General features: G+C 40.4%; 1 protein-coding gene across 5 annotated transcripts in view; it reads left to right on the forward strand.

Moving 5' to 3' along the window:
• The window catches only part of inpp4b (inositol polyphosphate-4-phosphatase type II B), a 253045-nt gene that overhangs the window by 113820 nt on the left and 122669 nt on the right, over nt 1–16556 (forward strand). For all 5 annotated transcript variants that reach the window (XM_073469338.1, XM_073469339.1, XM_073469340.1 and 2 more), the window contains 2 exons: nt 7197–7315; nt 15140–15256. In XM_073469338.1, coding sequence (XP_073325439.1) covers nt 7197–7315; nt 15140–15256 — 236 coding nt within the window. The remainder of the gene's footprint in view (nt 1–7196; nt 7316–15139; nt 15257–16556) is intronic.

A 16556-nucleotide genomic window follows, 5' to 3' on the forward strand; every position in this document is an offset into this window, starting at 1 on the left:
ATTGTCAGGGGCCTCCATGCCTCAACAGAGAGTCTTATTCTTTGATTAAGACTATTAAAACAAATTTTAACATCTTCTGGATGTAGCTTGATGAGGTATATGATCTGCTGCTTTCTATTGTTACCTGTGTCCAGGTATGTTCTTGATGTTGAATGTGACACACCAAGTAAAAAACACAAAGACAAAGTCATCCACTGACAATGGGAAAGAATTTGAAAAAATCTTGCGCTGATTTTGGTGTAGAAATGAAATTAGATGGAGTGCATAAAGAGTTTTCCATATTCAAATACTAATGCCTGCATAGACAAGAATTTAACAGCATCATATTGTTATTTTATTATATTTCAAACACCCCTTTGAGCTTCTTATCCTTTTATCAGAGTGTCGGTGTAAATGGTGGCCCTGACATGTCGAAATATCAGGTCAATTCTGTGCAGTTATTAACCACGGTAAAAGCAAAAGCTGACGTTTTCTTTCTACGAAGACTCACACAGAAGTCTTTTGTTCTTTATCAAGTAATGTTCTTGCTTCTCTATTGTCGTGAGAAGCAAGAACAGTGGATTTTGACAAGGTTTTTTTCCAAAGTGAATTTTTAATACTGTTCAATGCTGTGTTTGAGCTGCAGTGTTACAAGACAGACGGTTTAAAAATACATAGTCAATATTCAAATCCACATTCACTTCCCTGTATTTTTTGCATGAAAAGCGACAATTGCAAATTTGGTGTGAATGGCAGCTTTATAAATGCACTTTGAATTAAACATTTCAAACTTGAGGCTCCCTTCACATACAATATGGCAAATTACAGGCTTTATGTTAAAGTCTTTGTACGGATTTAACATCATATGCTTGACAATCTGTTCAGCAGGTGAAGGACGTATTTATCACAACACGACAGCCCTAATTTTCCCTCCGTTTTCCCCAGACCCACCGGCAAACAGGTGTGCAAAATGGCGGCACATGCAAATAATGTTGTCAAATTAATTGAAGCATTGAAATAATTATCATGATGAATGAAGCGTCTTGCGGAGATGAGCATATATTCCTGTCTCCTGTGGCAACTCCCAGGGCTCCCCTCTCGATTAAATGGAATTTAGAATCATTGTGGGGTCTCACAGGCCCACTGCATTAAAACTCATTTCCAGCAAATTCATCTTGAAAGAGCTCAGCATATTCCAATCACACAAAATAAATACAGCATAGTAATTGAAGCCTCCAAGGATGGGCAAACATTATTACTCCAATTGCTCAATTGTTATGGTAATTTAGAAATCAGTCTCAGTATACTTTGGTAGCAGAGTCGTTTTACTAAAATTGCAAGTCACGTCACTGTTGAATTAATTTCCACCTAAGCTAAGGCAGGTAATTCACTAATAAATGACCACAAAATCTCCAGACATAATGTTCTTTAAGGCACTTTAAATTTGGACACTCTCTCTTCCTGCTCCCCCTTTTAATACTCTTTCCTCCTTCCATGTCACTCCCTCATTATCTCCCCTCTCACTCAGGCTTCCTCTCTAAAACTCTAAATGCCTCTCTTAGGGACTCCCATGTCCTTTCTCTCTGTCGCCCTCTTTATTTCCTTTTCCTGCCACCCCCACCAAGCATCATAATAGCTCTGACCTTAGAGGGTCAGTCGAACTGTCATATCCCTGTAAGAGAGCCAGTGTAGTGATGCATGGTTGGGCACCCAGTCCCATTTCAATCACCAGTGTGGCTGTGGTTAACTGTGCAGCGGCGAAGGGAAGATCCCCCAGGCCAGTCAAATATACGTCTCCTGAGGGGACTGATGGGGACGGTCAGCAGCTTATCTACAGTATCCCATCCTAGGTCTTGTGTGTATTTGAGTGCCGGGGACCAAACATTTTTTTAAAAATGTTAGAATCCAGTCAAGACAGGAAAGCCAGGGTTATTCAGATAAATGAAAAGCAACACATGGCAGAGGTGATGATATGATGAAACAGACTGAAAGAAATTAGATCAACCTCTTTGGAAATCTTTGTGGCCTCTGGTGATTAGTGTATGAGCATGTGTGTCAATGTCATTGTATGTGGACATGCATAAACAGTTAAACACCTTTTGCACCTACAGTATTTACACCAGAGATGATACATGCATGAGCTCTGCAGTACTCCACGATGTTCTACAACTCAGTCTTGGAGTCTTTTCCTGACAATACCTGCTGAAAAAATCAAAGAATGTTACTGAAGTCGGTCATTCAAGCTTGACAGACACTCCGTGAATAAAGCCTGATTTTAACCTCAATCCATTCACCCGATTTATTTTAGAATCGGGCTAAATTTGAGGGTCACGATGCCTGACAATCTGACTCTTGGACAATGGGTCGGCTAGCAGTTTAAGCTGTTCAAAGGTTTTTTTATTATGTGTTTATTATTATCTTATTGTTTTATTATTTGAGCAGTATCTTTCATGATGTGGTTAGCTATAACAGTGCTCTGTGCTGTGATGGAAATAAAATCAAACATTGCAACAAAACAGACCGTATTGTCCATATTCCCAGCCACCCATTGGCTTCTTCTCTATTTCTTCTTTCTTTTTGTTCAAAGTAGAAAGTTCAAAGTAAGCCTTTCTTCTTTTGTTGGATGCTGCTACCCGCATGAATAAAACTTTATTGGAGTTGTCAGTGGTCAAAAAACGACCGGGGGTTCTGTGTTTATGTTGTGAGCATAGAAGTAGTTTTGGCTGTGCAGAAAGGGTGATTAAAAGGTGTAGTGTGCGTGAGAAAAATGGTACTGTCTTGCTCAGCTTTATGCACAAATGCAATGAAGCATTTGCCTCCTTCTCAGTCATACGTATACCCCTTATACATGTGTATATGCACCAACAGGATATGCACATCCTTCGTTAATCTAAATAAATCCACCAGTTATGAGGTGGTTTTATTACAGCTAATATCGCCTAGTAGTTAAACATGCAATAAAATGTATGAACGCATGCAGCCAAGCCCATACACTAATTAAGACCCCACATCACGTCAACCTTAGCCATGTTTAATTTATTCTCTTCCGTTACCTCCTGCAGTTCTCTTGGAAAACATGGCAGATGTAGATCAATGCTTCTTAATCCCAGTCTTATTGAGTCTGAGTGGTTTTAAATCGTACAAGGTGCAGTGCTACGTTATTGCCTGGGGAGCCAAGGTAAATTCATACATATTAGATGGTCGCTATTAAAATTATCCAAGGGTTTTAAGTCTTGTTACAGAAAACCCTGATCTACCAAAGATGATAATGCAATGGATTATAATCAGAATGAAGACCTACCCAAGTAATTTTATTTTTGCTGTAAAAATTCCTTATGCAGACAATAAATCCATTAAATATATAGAGCCTACAATATCTAAACTCTAGTCTGGTAAGGAAATAATTTTCTTCCACCAGCATGCCCCTCTTTTTATATCACTAGCAGAACAGCATCAGTAATACATGCTTCAAGGTTCGCCTTGTAATGGCTGCATGCACTGAAGTCCATTTAGACCAAGTTATTCCCTTCATGATTCACTCTGTGCTCCCCTGCTGTGCCCTGACTTCCGGACTGTTTAAGCAATTCTCAGAGAAACACTGACTAAGTGTGCTAGCTCAAGAATTAAAAGACAGAGTTGTTAGCTTCAATTAAGCACTTTTCAATTGAATTTTAAAAATAAGATATTGTATTTTGAATACTATTAAGTGGGTCTCATGATGAGACATACCCTGGAGACTTGGATGAATTAGCAGATGTAGATGTTAGTATAATGCAATCAAAGGTCTGGTTTTAATGTAAGAGATGGGTATTGTTATCAGTATCCATCATGTCGTCCTTTTAGACTCTCTCTAGATAAGATCCTTACAAATGTACTTTTAAAAAGAAATCAAGTGAAAATACTGTAGTTATTCACTCCAGGATCAGTTTATCCACTGATGACCTCTTGTCTTTTTAGTTCATGTATGTTTGATGTTTGTTGCGGTCATTATTTTTCAGAACAGGTTAGATTTTCTGCTTTTTTTTCACATCCTTTCCTGATTTGATGAGTGTGCGGTGTGCGTTTGTGTCCCTGCCATTGACATACTGCTAGCCACTGTTCAGGACCAACTGGTTCATGGTAATTGGTGGTCTTCTTTTTCATGCATGGTCCCAGTAGAACTACGAGCATAATAAAGTGAACCACTAACATCCTGAGCTCCTTTATAAGAGAAAACTCTCCTTGCTCTTATCTTGTTTTCAGGATTGGATCGACCAGTTATTTCTTTCCCTTTGTTCAAGAAGTGAGAGGACCACAAAATCATCACTCATATTGTGAATTTTCACAACGAATAGAATAATTCAGACATCAGTCTCAGAGTGCAAGGTTTCTGTACTTAGTGTATTTTTTATAGGATGACGTATTAAAAGAATGCATACAAAAAAACAGACTTTGTGTGCAAAGGCCTTTACTGCTGCTCACTATACTGGACAAGCTACTCTTTGCTTTAGCTATCTTTGGCTTTTGCAACTAGCAGCAGTTAGCAAGTAACAGTAGGAGTCACTGCAGGCAACTGGGCTCAGTCAACTGGCCTCCCAGTGAATGATGGGACACCAGACTGGGGCTGAACAAAGATCAGAGACCCACAGATGCCAGTTTGAAAATAGGGGGTACAGTACAGAGGTGATTTACATCCGCTCTGACCAGGACTAAGATTCTGGGGACGAGAGCGTGTACAGCCAGAATATTTTCACGTTTTACAGTGAGGATTTATTTTGACCAAACCAGAGGTCATTTGGAAAGACAACCAAAGACCATTTTGATAAATTTATTTTGTTTATCTCGAATGTGAATGAAGTGTGTTTTACGATGATTTAACGAGGCAATTAAGCTTGTCTTGGTAAAAGAGAAAAACTTGAATTCAGACAGTGTGCAATTTGTATTTTTCTTTATAGAAAGGAAAATATGTGTGAAAATATCTCCTTTCTTGACATTTTGTGAGTTTATTTTGTTTACTTAGTAGACTAAGTAGCAAACCTAATGCTTTTACATCTCCCAGCTGAAACTACGGTGGCTATCGGACTATAGCCCTCTTGAGGTACAAAGTGGTATTATGGGACAGGATGAGCCGGGGCTAGCTTCAGACATCTCTACTTTACTCTCTGCAACATAATACATAGGCATCTTTGACATAATGTCAACACTGTTGTTTCTTCACGCTCTATTGATAATGTATTGATAATATGGTTAATGTTAGTTCATTTTTGAATTCCTTCAAATTCTGGCCATGTCTTCTACATTGCCTCTCTTAGCTGTTGTTATAGTGTAAAGCATAAGTATTGTTTCCTAGTGTTGTCTTGTGTGTAAATTGTGTAAAATGCTGTCTCGTAGACCAGATAATAACAACATAGGAGTAAAGATTAAGTTTAATGTCTTTTAATATTGTCTTAAGCCCTGAATATTTTACACTGCGTCAGTAAACCTTCAACCAAATATTTCTCTGCTGTATTTGATGCAGCGCTTCCAGTTTCACATAAAGAAGGTTGAAAAGGAATAGTAGAGTCACAGATTATGAAAAAAGGCTTTGAATGTTTCATGCTGAAAGTTCTCTTTTATTCATCTGCTCTCTTGCAGACGAGAGTGCGATAAATGCTCATTAAATCCCTGCTTAGTTTGTGTTCTTTCAAAAAAAAAAGAAAAAGAAAAGCCAAGGACAGTCACCTTGACCGCATTATCAGCTTTCCAGTACAGCGGGGAAATATCTGGTTCCATCTTGGTTTACAGCAGGTGAAGAGGTGTGGGTTTGTGGATGTGCGTGTACACAGTATGCTGGACACTGTAACTGTCTTCATACATCATAGAAAAAAGGTACAATTTGAAATGATTCACAGATGCATACGGAAAAAAATATAACTGTGTAGTTTTCCTCAATTATTTACCTAAAACATCAGGTAGAGTAGGGTAAAACACCTCTAAACCCGAGAAAAGAAAGGTCTTCATAAGTCTGGGTGTTTGATGCCCTGCTACTGAACCCTTCATTTCTTTCACCAACTTTATTCTGGCTTTTTCAGTCCTTATAAAAATACCTCCCACAAAGAACCTCTTTCATCTTCAGTTGCTGCTCAGTTGCTTAATATTTAAAAAATCAAGCCCATGAAGTTGGAGCTAAACACAAAGAAGCAATCATCTGCCCTTGCTGTTCTTTTTAATGGAAATTCACCCACTGAGTGATATTATCCAGACGTTTTTTTGCAGAGTAATGTGTGAAACTGACCAGGCATTGCGAGTGGATCAATTGCTGTTTACATGCCAGAATTGTGCTGTGTAGATAAAATGCAGCTCTTGGACAGGATCCAAGGAGGTTGCTGAACACAAATTTGTCATCTCTGTAGTGGAGTGTATACAAATGTTCATTAATATAATAAATTCAGAGCCATATGGTGTAATTTACTGGGTATCAGGCCGGATGAGTCACATCCAAAACGTGTTTTGAAAAGCTTTTTTCCTGCACAAGGTTGCGTTTGAAAGTCTCAGAAAAATAAATCAAGCTGATGTTGTTGCTGTTTGACTTGGTCAAAAGTGCAGCTACACAAATAACTGTATATGTGACTTGACCAAAGAGATGACGAGGAAAGATGCTTCAGTTAAGCTCTAATGGGGTCAGTCAGTGTTATCTTTTTGTATCCAGGAAGCTTTGGTTTCCTATAATGGAATTGCGGGATGCAAAGTCTTCCTGTCCTTGGAAGAGGACTGAGTGACAAGCTGCTTTGTTGTCGGAAATGAAAGCTCTAATAAAACTGATATCTCACTGCCAAAAGGAATTCTAACCCTTTCTGCCATTTTAATCAACTGCTGAGGCAACATTTTTTATCTGAATGTATATACAGTATGTATTGTATTTATTCGCTCAAACAGAGAGTGAGGACAGTTGATTTAGCTCCTTTGTGATGATGCAGCTCTTTAATGTTTGGTGACATCTAATCTGACAGGAGATATTTATAAATCCTCTACCTTTAGCTGTTTTCTTCTCCTGTCTTCTCATATGTCTATTTACCATGTTTCTCTCATTTATTGTCACATTCTCTATTTGTGACCCAGTGTCGTGTGATTTGTGTCCATCATGACGGATTATATCCCCTTCTCATCTTTGATTTTCATCCTCCCCTTCTCCTCCCTGTTCTCCCTCTCCATCGTCTCTTCCTCCCTCTCCCCCTCTCTGCCTCTCTTCCTCTCTGTAGCCTGTAATGATCTTGTGGCCTCAGGCAGAGACAGGAAGCCCAATGCTTTGGTCCAGGTGGCTGTCATAGATCCCCACAAGCAGCACCTCGTCTCTCATGCCTGCACAGAGATAGTGGAGGTAAGGCTGCACACACACACACACACGCGCACACACGTGCACCATCCTCTCTCTCTGGCTCTCTCCGACCTTTGATGTTTGTTGTTCTGCGGTGTCTCTGGGTCACTGGATCCTGGTTGGTGTTCTCTCCATCTATGTCTCTCCATCTCTGTCTGCCCTCCTTTTTCTCAACCTTTTTCCCCACATTGGACTCATTGAACTGGAACAGACAATGAGCGTTAACCTTCTATTTTCTGTGACAGTCCAGACATCTCAAAGACTTGGTGTGTGACTCTAAATCAGTTCCATCTCTCAGTATGTACAGTACACATTTGTGGGTTTAAGTGTGCTGGTGGTCCATATAGTGAGAGTGTTTTTGTGCTCTTTGACTTCTTTAAATGCTTCCAAGGCAACAGGCACACAAGTGTTTTTCTTTTTTGGTGGCAACAGCTGCCCCCTGTCCCACTATGGTACGCCCACTTACACACATGTATGCACACACACACACACACACACACACACACACACAAACACACGCACACACACACACACACACACACACACACAGACACACAGACAGACGCACATTTTTTTCCCCTTTCCTCATATGAAGGAAAAGTTTCCTGACGCACATTATTTTTCCAGCTAATCCAGTAAAGCTAAATTACCATAACCGTCACTTTCAAAGACTTCATTTCAACTGCTTTTCCCCTCAATCCTGTCAAGGGAACGGCAGTGTGTGTGCGTGTTTGAGCATGTGTGTGTAGAAACACAGGATGTGGTAGGATACTGTATGCTGGCTCAGCCAGCTCTGCAGACACTCAGAGTGCCGCTGGAGTTTTGATTTCATGGCTGTAATGTTGAGGATTTGGAGCTGAGGATATGGACTGCTTTCGACTCCACAAAAACAGGGTACGTGCACAACCTGTGTGTTTTTACAAGTCTGTTTTAAGAGAGAGGTTTGCAGCCTTATAAGAGGTGTTTAAGATAGTCTGAGGAGTTTTCTCTGCCATATATTAATTTTATTAGTCTGCATGGTATAATAAAGGTGATGATCCCTTATTTAACATTTCACACAGAATTGAGATCAGTAATATTAGTGTTATTGATTCTCAGAGGTTGAAATTTAAAATGTTTTACATGACTTTGAAACCCTCTCTGAATGAAGTGCTGGTGTGTTTTTTAGAGGATCAGAGGTGACTTGTCAGAACAGTGGGACAGTGGTAACCAGCGGGGTCTCCCACTCATAAATTGCCATCCATCATGCACAGCAGCAGATGTTCATTTATGTCTGTGGCTGGGAGGATCAGAGTGTGTTTGTGGACTTTTTTGTTACCTGTCAGCTACATTTGTCCAGTATAAACACTGACCTTGCCAGGACCAGAGGTCCTCACAGGGACCAAATACTGGTTCTAATGAGGCAAAAGGTCAATGTTAGGGTTACGGTTAGGCAATCATTGGTTATGGTTGAGGCTAACATGGGGTTTGGGTAACCTTGTCCACAATGAATAGAAGTCAATTCAATGTCAACAAGCATAAGTGTGTGTGTGTGTGTGTGTGTGTGTGTACACGTACTGGGGAGCCCCATTGTGTGTGTACCATGAATCTGAATCTGAAGACAGCCCATCTGCCACTCTCCTATTTGTCACATTCCCGGGATGCCAGCTCTCAACAGCTGCCGCCGACTTTGCTGGACACTGATTGGCGTAGTGGCTGCATGAAGGCTTCAGCATTAGTCCTACCCATGTGATAGGCGTATTATCAGGAATCCACAGTATATGATATAAGTGTTTAATTTCGAAGATAAATGATGGATCATGCCAGCTGCTAGGTAGCCCTCTCTAGTCCCACCCATGAATCATTAGACAGGGGTCAGATAAAAGGAACAGGATAGCATTTAATCATGTTGGATCTGGACTTTACTGCTTCACAGTTTAAATAAATGACCTCTCCAAGTGTTAATTATTAAAAGGCAAAGTTTTACTGAATACAGAATATTCCAAATGAAGGCAACGACAATATTTAGAGCAGATCTGTCTGTCAATTACAGACTGCTTCTGAATATATGTTAAATTACTAACTGCTACAGTACCAAAGAATAAATCAATGTTTTTTCATTATTATATTGTTTCCCACAATGACCACAACAGAAATGAGTTAGCTACTTAATGCTGAAATCCAGAGTGAAGAATGAAAATTGTAGATAGATGTGTTGCTACAGCCCCGGGTGAACAAGGAAAACAAAACATTATGTAATTGACCACTGGAAAAAACATTTAATTGGTGTTGAAGTTTTAGAATTGTGAAACTGGAAGATTGTTTACTTGCATGTAACAAAAAAATAGAAAAGAAGGTTAAAAAAAATCCAGTCTGTTGGTTTCAGTGTTGCCTAATTGGGTGGGTAAAAATTGTCTTGGGCAGCCTGTGATAATTTGTACTATTTCGGTAGTTTCCCCTTTTGACTTTTTTATATCCTAATGAATCATCCCCGCTTCTCCTGTCAAGGCACTGGATTTAGTAGGTTCAACATACCATGATTGATAACTGATGATATACAAAACCAAATGTCATTTCAGCTCCCTAGAACTTAGTTGAAACGTTCCTTTTTTTTTTCCATTTCAGAATCATTTCAGTTCATTTCAGTTCAATCAGCTCTGTCAAAGCTTACCTGTTAAGTAGACGTTTTATTTTTATTGTTTATGGATGGACATGAGTCCTAATTTGGGTAGTTTTTTGATAACTGGGAGGTTTTGAGGCTCTGATCGGGCTAATAGACATCTATCAAAACACTGACTGATGGTAGACTGGCATTGCTAGACCAATTTGCAAATGCAAATTAGTTGAGAACTTCTCAGTTCATCTTTGATTGCCAGGGGGCGTTATCAACGGGCACGGACCAGAAAGCCTGTGGACAGATAAATTGATGGATAAGTTGGATAAATTAAACTCATATGAGCAACGAAACACGTGACGTAGCACTGAGCTCGTTAAAGTGACAGCAAAGCATGCACAGCTCAAAGCAAAGATCAAATTTAAGCTTGTTAGCTCCCACTGAGTGGTAGTTTAGGGAAGCTAGCTAGCTAGCTCCTAACTTTAATACAAAGATCACTGTGAATCAAGGTGTCAATTTGTTTGAATTGGTGTTGTTAAAATATTATCAAATCAACCCTTCAACTACTAGCAAGCTTGCTTCTGTCCCTGATAACCACAGATGCATTCGGCCGAAAGTCACCAGTTAACACCACCAGTGCAGTAGTACCCTTACAATCTTTTAAATTGCTGATGTAAGTGAATGAAGATTCAGCAACTGGGTTGCTTATTTCTTGCGTCAAATTTTGTTCTGAAACAGATTAAGGTGAAATAAATGGAAGTTTACTTACGGCTAGCGTGACGTCGTATCAAACCATAGTCTGTATATTAAGTCAATGCGTCAAACCCCCCGTAATATTAGATAAACAGGTGTGATTGAGCCATCACAAACCAGGACAGAGTTAAATGGAGGGTGGCCTGACACACCTGCCAGAGCAAATCAAACATGAGCTTGATCATCTGGTTCCCAGGTTGGATGGTACAACACAAAACAGTTTAGTACAGACATTTTTTATACTAAATAGCGGTCGTTAACATTTGAGCGCTGTTTAATCTCTGTGTTATTTATACACTGCATGGTATAGAATGGGACACAGTGCCATATTTCCACAAAAGGCAGACCCTTTTTTATCTCCACAGAGTGAGTGTATGTCTCAATGTTGGTACTGTATCTTAATCTACTGTTGGTAAAACAGAAAGAACCAGTGACAACTTAAGTAGAAAATCTAAAGCCCTCTAAATCTCTTTAAAGTGCGATAGAAAGCATCTTTGACAAATTGTATTTGAAGCAGGCTTTACAAAAATGCTATCTAATATCTGGTAGGAAAATCCTGTTCCTGAAACACGGGCAGTGGGTCCACAAGTGGTGGTACTCGAGGGGATTTGACGTCACGCAAAGCCAAGGGATAAAACTGCCTTTGATGTCATGCTAGTCAAGCGAAGAACCCCTTTGCCTGGAACAAGTCCAAAAGTCTAGTCTGTGTGTGTGTTTCTGTGGGGGTAATTATGAGTGGTCAAGGGAGGGGAGAAAAAACCTCCACTGTCGGGAGACTCAAGCCAGAATTCTTGTACTTCCCCTCCAACCCAATCACACACAAACACACGCACACCCTATAATGGCCCAAATTGGGCATTCCACTGAGGTTTGCCACCCAAACGGACAAAAAGACAAGAGAGGGGCAGCTGTCTCCCATAGCATATGTTGACCACTTGTATGACAGGCTGGCTTACTTCTCTGTGTTAATGGAGACAGGCTTACCACTTTAGCTCATCTCAGCCCATCAGTAGCACTAAGAAGATTCAGCCGCAGTTGAGGCTGCCAAGCATGCTGGTAAGTCTGAATGAGGCCTATTCAGTGTGCCAGTGAGGGAGGTGTAAAGGGGTTGTGTGTGAGTGTGTGTGTGTGTGTGTGTGTGTGTGTACCTGCACATTCTTGGGTATAATGGCTCTGTCTGTGTTTTTGTCAGTGTACAGTACTGATACATATCCAGATTTGCACTGAGCTCAAAGCAGCGCACTGGTTCCTCTGTGTCTGTACCAGCTGTGCTGAATCGAGCTGTGTGTTCAGGATGTTGGTGTACACAAACCACAAAGCTTCATGGCTGGGCGGCAAAATGGTACCGGGCATCAAGACTGGTATTACCATGTCTAGAGAGGCTGAAACAAGAAGGGATAGACTTGTTTTATTTCCCCTCCGTCAGCGCATGGAAGATTTTTGAAGGCTCGGTGGGGTTAGTGGTGCGGTGAGGAGGTGGGTCTGTGTGTTCCCTCTGTGTGTGTGTTTGTGTGTGCTGGTGAACACATTCTCTCTTTATGTATGTTTGTGTTAAGTACACTGCTGTTTTTAGGGCACTTCATGCGCAGGCTCCCAATCCTCCGACTTGTCTTTATTATAGTCAAGGACTCTTGGTATGTTGGTGTGTCAGTCTTACCTGAGCTGCAGTTATGCTGATTTAGCATTCATTTAGCATTTGTTTTGTCTATGATTAACAAACTAATGTGTGTAGGCTTTCTGAGGCAGTAATCTGCCATTATGCAGGCATCCATGAAAAGACCATTGCCTGCACACAGACTCTAAACCACAAATTCATTCAGATAGAGAAATAGGGGGTGTGGTATCCATTTCTAAACATTTTTGACTGAACTAAGATCTGACTGGGATCAAAAGTGTCTATTTTAATACATTTGTGGTTTGGAGGCAGTGTGTTGGCATCAGTGTCATCAATGCTGATATATACTGTACATGTGATGTGAGTCAATACGCTGCTTCTAATGTTGATGGTCTGTGTTATCGTTTATGGACTTTGAATGCACTTTTAGATGTGTTAAGAGAATTATCTAACAAAATTCAGTGACACAGACTAGTTAGAATATTTCACTTGTGATTTTTCCATATACAGTATATCGATATTACGGAGGCCCTATAAACGGCCATGGGTCAAACATATTATTTCCTCAGTTTTCACATGATAAAAAGTTCAATTTTGTTTGTTTTCTTGAGATCACAGTTATTTATGTCATTGTTACGAGACACCAACTGTTCAGATCATTTTTTCACAATATGAATAACAAACTTTTTTTTTTTTTCCCCCAAGATCACAAGTTAATTATGCCATTATCAAGAGATGTTATCAAGAATTGTTATTTTTCTTGAGATAACGAGATTCAGTCCAAGTTTAAATTACCAAGAAAAGTTTCAGATGTGTCTTACCTTGTCCTGCATAATTTTTTGTCTTGAGCCCCTCTTTTCTTCAAGGCAGCAAGGAGCGATATGTCCAGTATGGTGGTGCTGAGTAAATCAGTGTTGACAAAATATGAAGTGAGCTCGACTGACAACATTACATTGATTCAGTTTGTTGTTCACTCAAAACTAATTTAGAATAAAGCTTAAAAGCACCAAACAAATGCAGAAAAAGGCTTACTTGCCTGCATGAGTGTTCAAGTCATCCATCAGTTGCTTTCTTGTGATCTTTAATGAATTACGTCATTATCTCAGGAAAACGATGTTCATTATCTGAAGATCTTGACAAAAATGATCTCGTTATCTCAGGAAAACAGCTGTTATCTTATCATAATGACATAAATAACTGGTGATATCGGGAAAACAAAGTTCCCTATCTGTAGATCTCGGCAGAATTATCTCTTTATCTCAGGAAAACAACAGTTGTTATCTTGTGATAATGACATGAATAACTCCTGATCTCGAGAAAACAAGTAAAACTTAACTCTTGTCATGGGAAAACAGAGGAAACAATATGTTTGATCCATGAATGTTTAGGGCTTCCCTAAAATATTCTAAAAGTATTTACCATGATAATCATTATTTATTTCAACCATACTAACCAGCCTTACAGTAGTTCCTTTGCTGATGTTTTTTTAACTCAAGGGTGTGACAAACTCTTATACGTGTCTGCCAGTCTGTCTGTGTCCGTCTCATTACCGCTCCCCATTCTGTCCCCACATGGTCCCGAAGGGCTGCGTTCCACAGACGCCCATCAGCGCAGAGGAAGAGGAAGTCCCCAGTGTAAACACAAAATGCTTTGAATTGGTTCAAGCAGACAACACCAAATGGCTAAACAATCTCCTCAGAAAAGCCCCTCGGCTTCTGGTGCAATAAAATTCACTTATGTTAGGATTTATTGCAGATTCTACACAAGAGTTTATTTTGGGGCGGCATTTAGTCCAGCACGTGCGGTATCAGATTAAATTTAGAGAAAAGAATGACTGAGAGAGATGACCTGAAATGGTTCCTGGGCTAGAATTGACTCAGGGCCAAGACTGGACTGAGTTGTGCACCTGAGCTTTCTTAATATAGGATAACACAACATAACTGAACTTAAAATCACTACAAATCTTTTCAAACCTCCCGGTGATATGATTTCACTTGGCTCTTTCGTAAATAAAATTCTTTAACCAATTTCAAGTTTCTTACAACAAGAATCGCCTGTCTCAAGAACACTATTGTAATCAAGTATATTACCTTGATACTGTCAGAAAATGTCCCTTTTTTCAGAGTGTTCTTGAAACTAGTGACATGTTTTAGATGCTGGCAGAGAGACCTGTCTTATTTTATGAAGCTCTGTGTTTGAAGGAAATTCAAGTGACAAACAGATCCTCACTCTACAGGCACTGCAGAGGTCTTAGAGAGTCTTTTTTACAGTGTAATGAAAGCAAGGTCTCTGAGGTCCATGGCAAAACAAGCCCTGTAGTTCAACTGCTTTGGGAGTTAAAAATGATGACTGGATGCTGTGATTTCAGGAAAGTTGTGAGTGAATATTAGCGAATGCTATGCAGCCCTCTGGTATGTTTGAAGACCCAACACTGGCTGCTGTGAGCACTGGTTTAATCCCATTGCCACCCTGCCACTGTGCCAGTTTACCTGTCAACAATTGTTGCTCCTGGCCTGCAGTTTCAGTTGGGAGACTGTAGTTATGCCTGAGCTCCAGGTAGACCCACTAGGGAGAGCTCTATCTACTCCTTCTTTGTGCCCAGGAGAGGCAGCAGGGGAGCGGGGAGAAATGCCGTGAGGAGGAAGAGGAGGAGGAAGGAGGACAGACTGAGCCCAGCTGTTGGCTCATTTACCAACCCAAGTCTCCCTCCCTCCCTCCCTCTCTCCCTTTGGCTTCCTGCTTTTTTATTTTGAACATGTGTGTTGTGGTAAAAATGTGCATGAGGGTACAGACTGTCACACATGCACACACACTAACACTCAGACATTATCTCACCCTGTTTCTGTGGTGTCCCTCTCTCTGACAGGCGAACAAAGACCCGCTGTTTCTGACGGGGGTGACCTTCCCTTCAGAGTATCCTGCTAGCCCGGAGACACTAGTCAAGCTGAGTGTGTATGATGCAAAGGACAAGAGCCAGGAATCAGTGAGTAAACAGTTGTTGTGTTTCTGAGTGTTTGTTGCATGTTTGTATGTTGAGAATCCAGTGTGTGTGTGTGTGTGAGAGAGAGAGAGAGAGAGAGAGAGAGAGAGATAATGATGAGAATGTGTTCAAGCCAGTTGTGGAGCAATCATCTTTCAAATGTTGGTTGTGCGGCACTGAGCTTTAAACTTTACAGGGGATGAACATGAAACACTGTGAGAAATCTGCGGCAGAATCTCATTATGTTTAAATTTATCCTACAGATTCAGAGGTGCAAAGAGTTGTGTGCTGATTTATAGCAGGCTGTGGATTATGGCACTATCTCAGTAATCATTCGATTGAGTCAGTCTGAGACCAAGACCTTTTGCCTTGAGTTTTGAAGGAAAGGGGTGTGCAGCCGATGCAGTCGATGAGCATCTGAGCATGGCAGCTCGTTCTCTGGTGTTGATCCCCTGAGAAAACCAGCCAACACATCAGTGGGAATGGGAAAGGGAGCCCGACATAGAATTCTGAATGGTCTGGGCTCTCTGATTCAGACATTTAAAACAGACTTTATAACAGACTCTTCAGTGTGGGTGTATGCATGATCTTAATCAAGCACCCCACTTAACCCTGAGTGCTTAAATCATAAGTTGGCATTACTTACTATGAAACACTCATGAGCTTTATAATGAGTAAGTCTTCATTATAGCAGGGGTTAGTATTTGCAAATGTACCGCATTGGGGCCTCTGATTTTGTGCCACAAAGCCAGCAGTGGCAGGGCAATAGTTGAAACATGGTTTCAGTGCCGTTTTGTTTGGCAGAAGTCAGTTTTTGTGCACTAATAGTATGACTGTAAACAGTTTTGTAGCTTCAAACAAATCTATTTACACAAAGGTTTTTCCACCTGATGTCACAGTTTCTTATCGCAAACCCAAGTACCAATATCCATATCATACTCTTCAAAAACTCCTAAACCATTTCATGTATATCGAGTTTTGTGTTTGTACCTGTCTTTCATTTTATATGCATTTAAGTGCACACTGAAGTGCTAATTTAATGTGATTATGATAATGAATGAAGGGAATTACTGGAGTAGTGCGGTAGCTGTAGGAGTGCACAGGTCAAACAGTGATGGTTATCTTCAGTGATTGCTTTAATGTTCAGACATCACACCAGGCTTTACTAAAATATGAAAAACAGGCTTTTGTGTTTCTATAAACACCAGACTGGTTCACCACTCTGCACATATTCCTTGTTTATAGAGTGAAATCGTTCAGGAAGCATCCTCAGGATGCGTCCCAAGCTCCATCAGACATCTGG

The sequence above is a fragment of the Pagrus major genome, chromosome 1 (genome assembly GCF_040436345.1).
Source record: "Pagrus major chromosome 1, Pma_NU_1.0".
Taxonomy (NCBI): domain Eukaryota; kingdom Metazoa; phylum Chordata; class Actinopteri; order Spariformes; family Sparidae; genus Pagrus; species Pagrus major.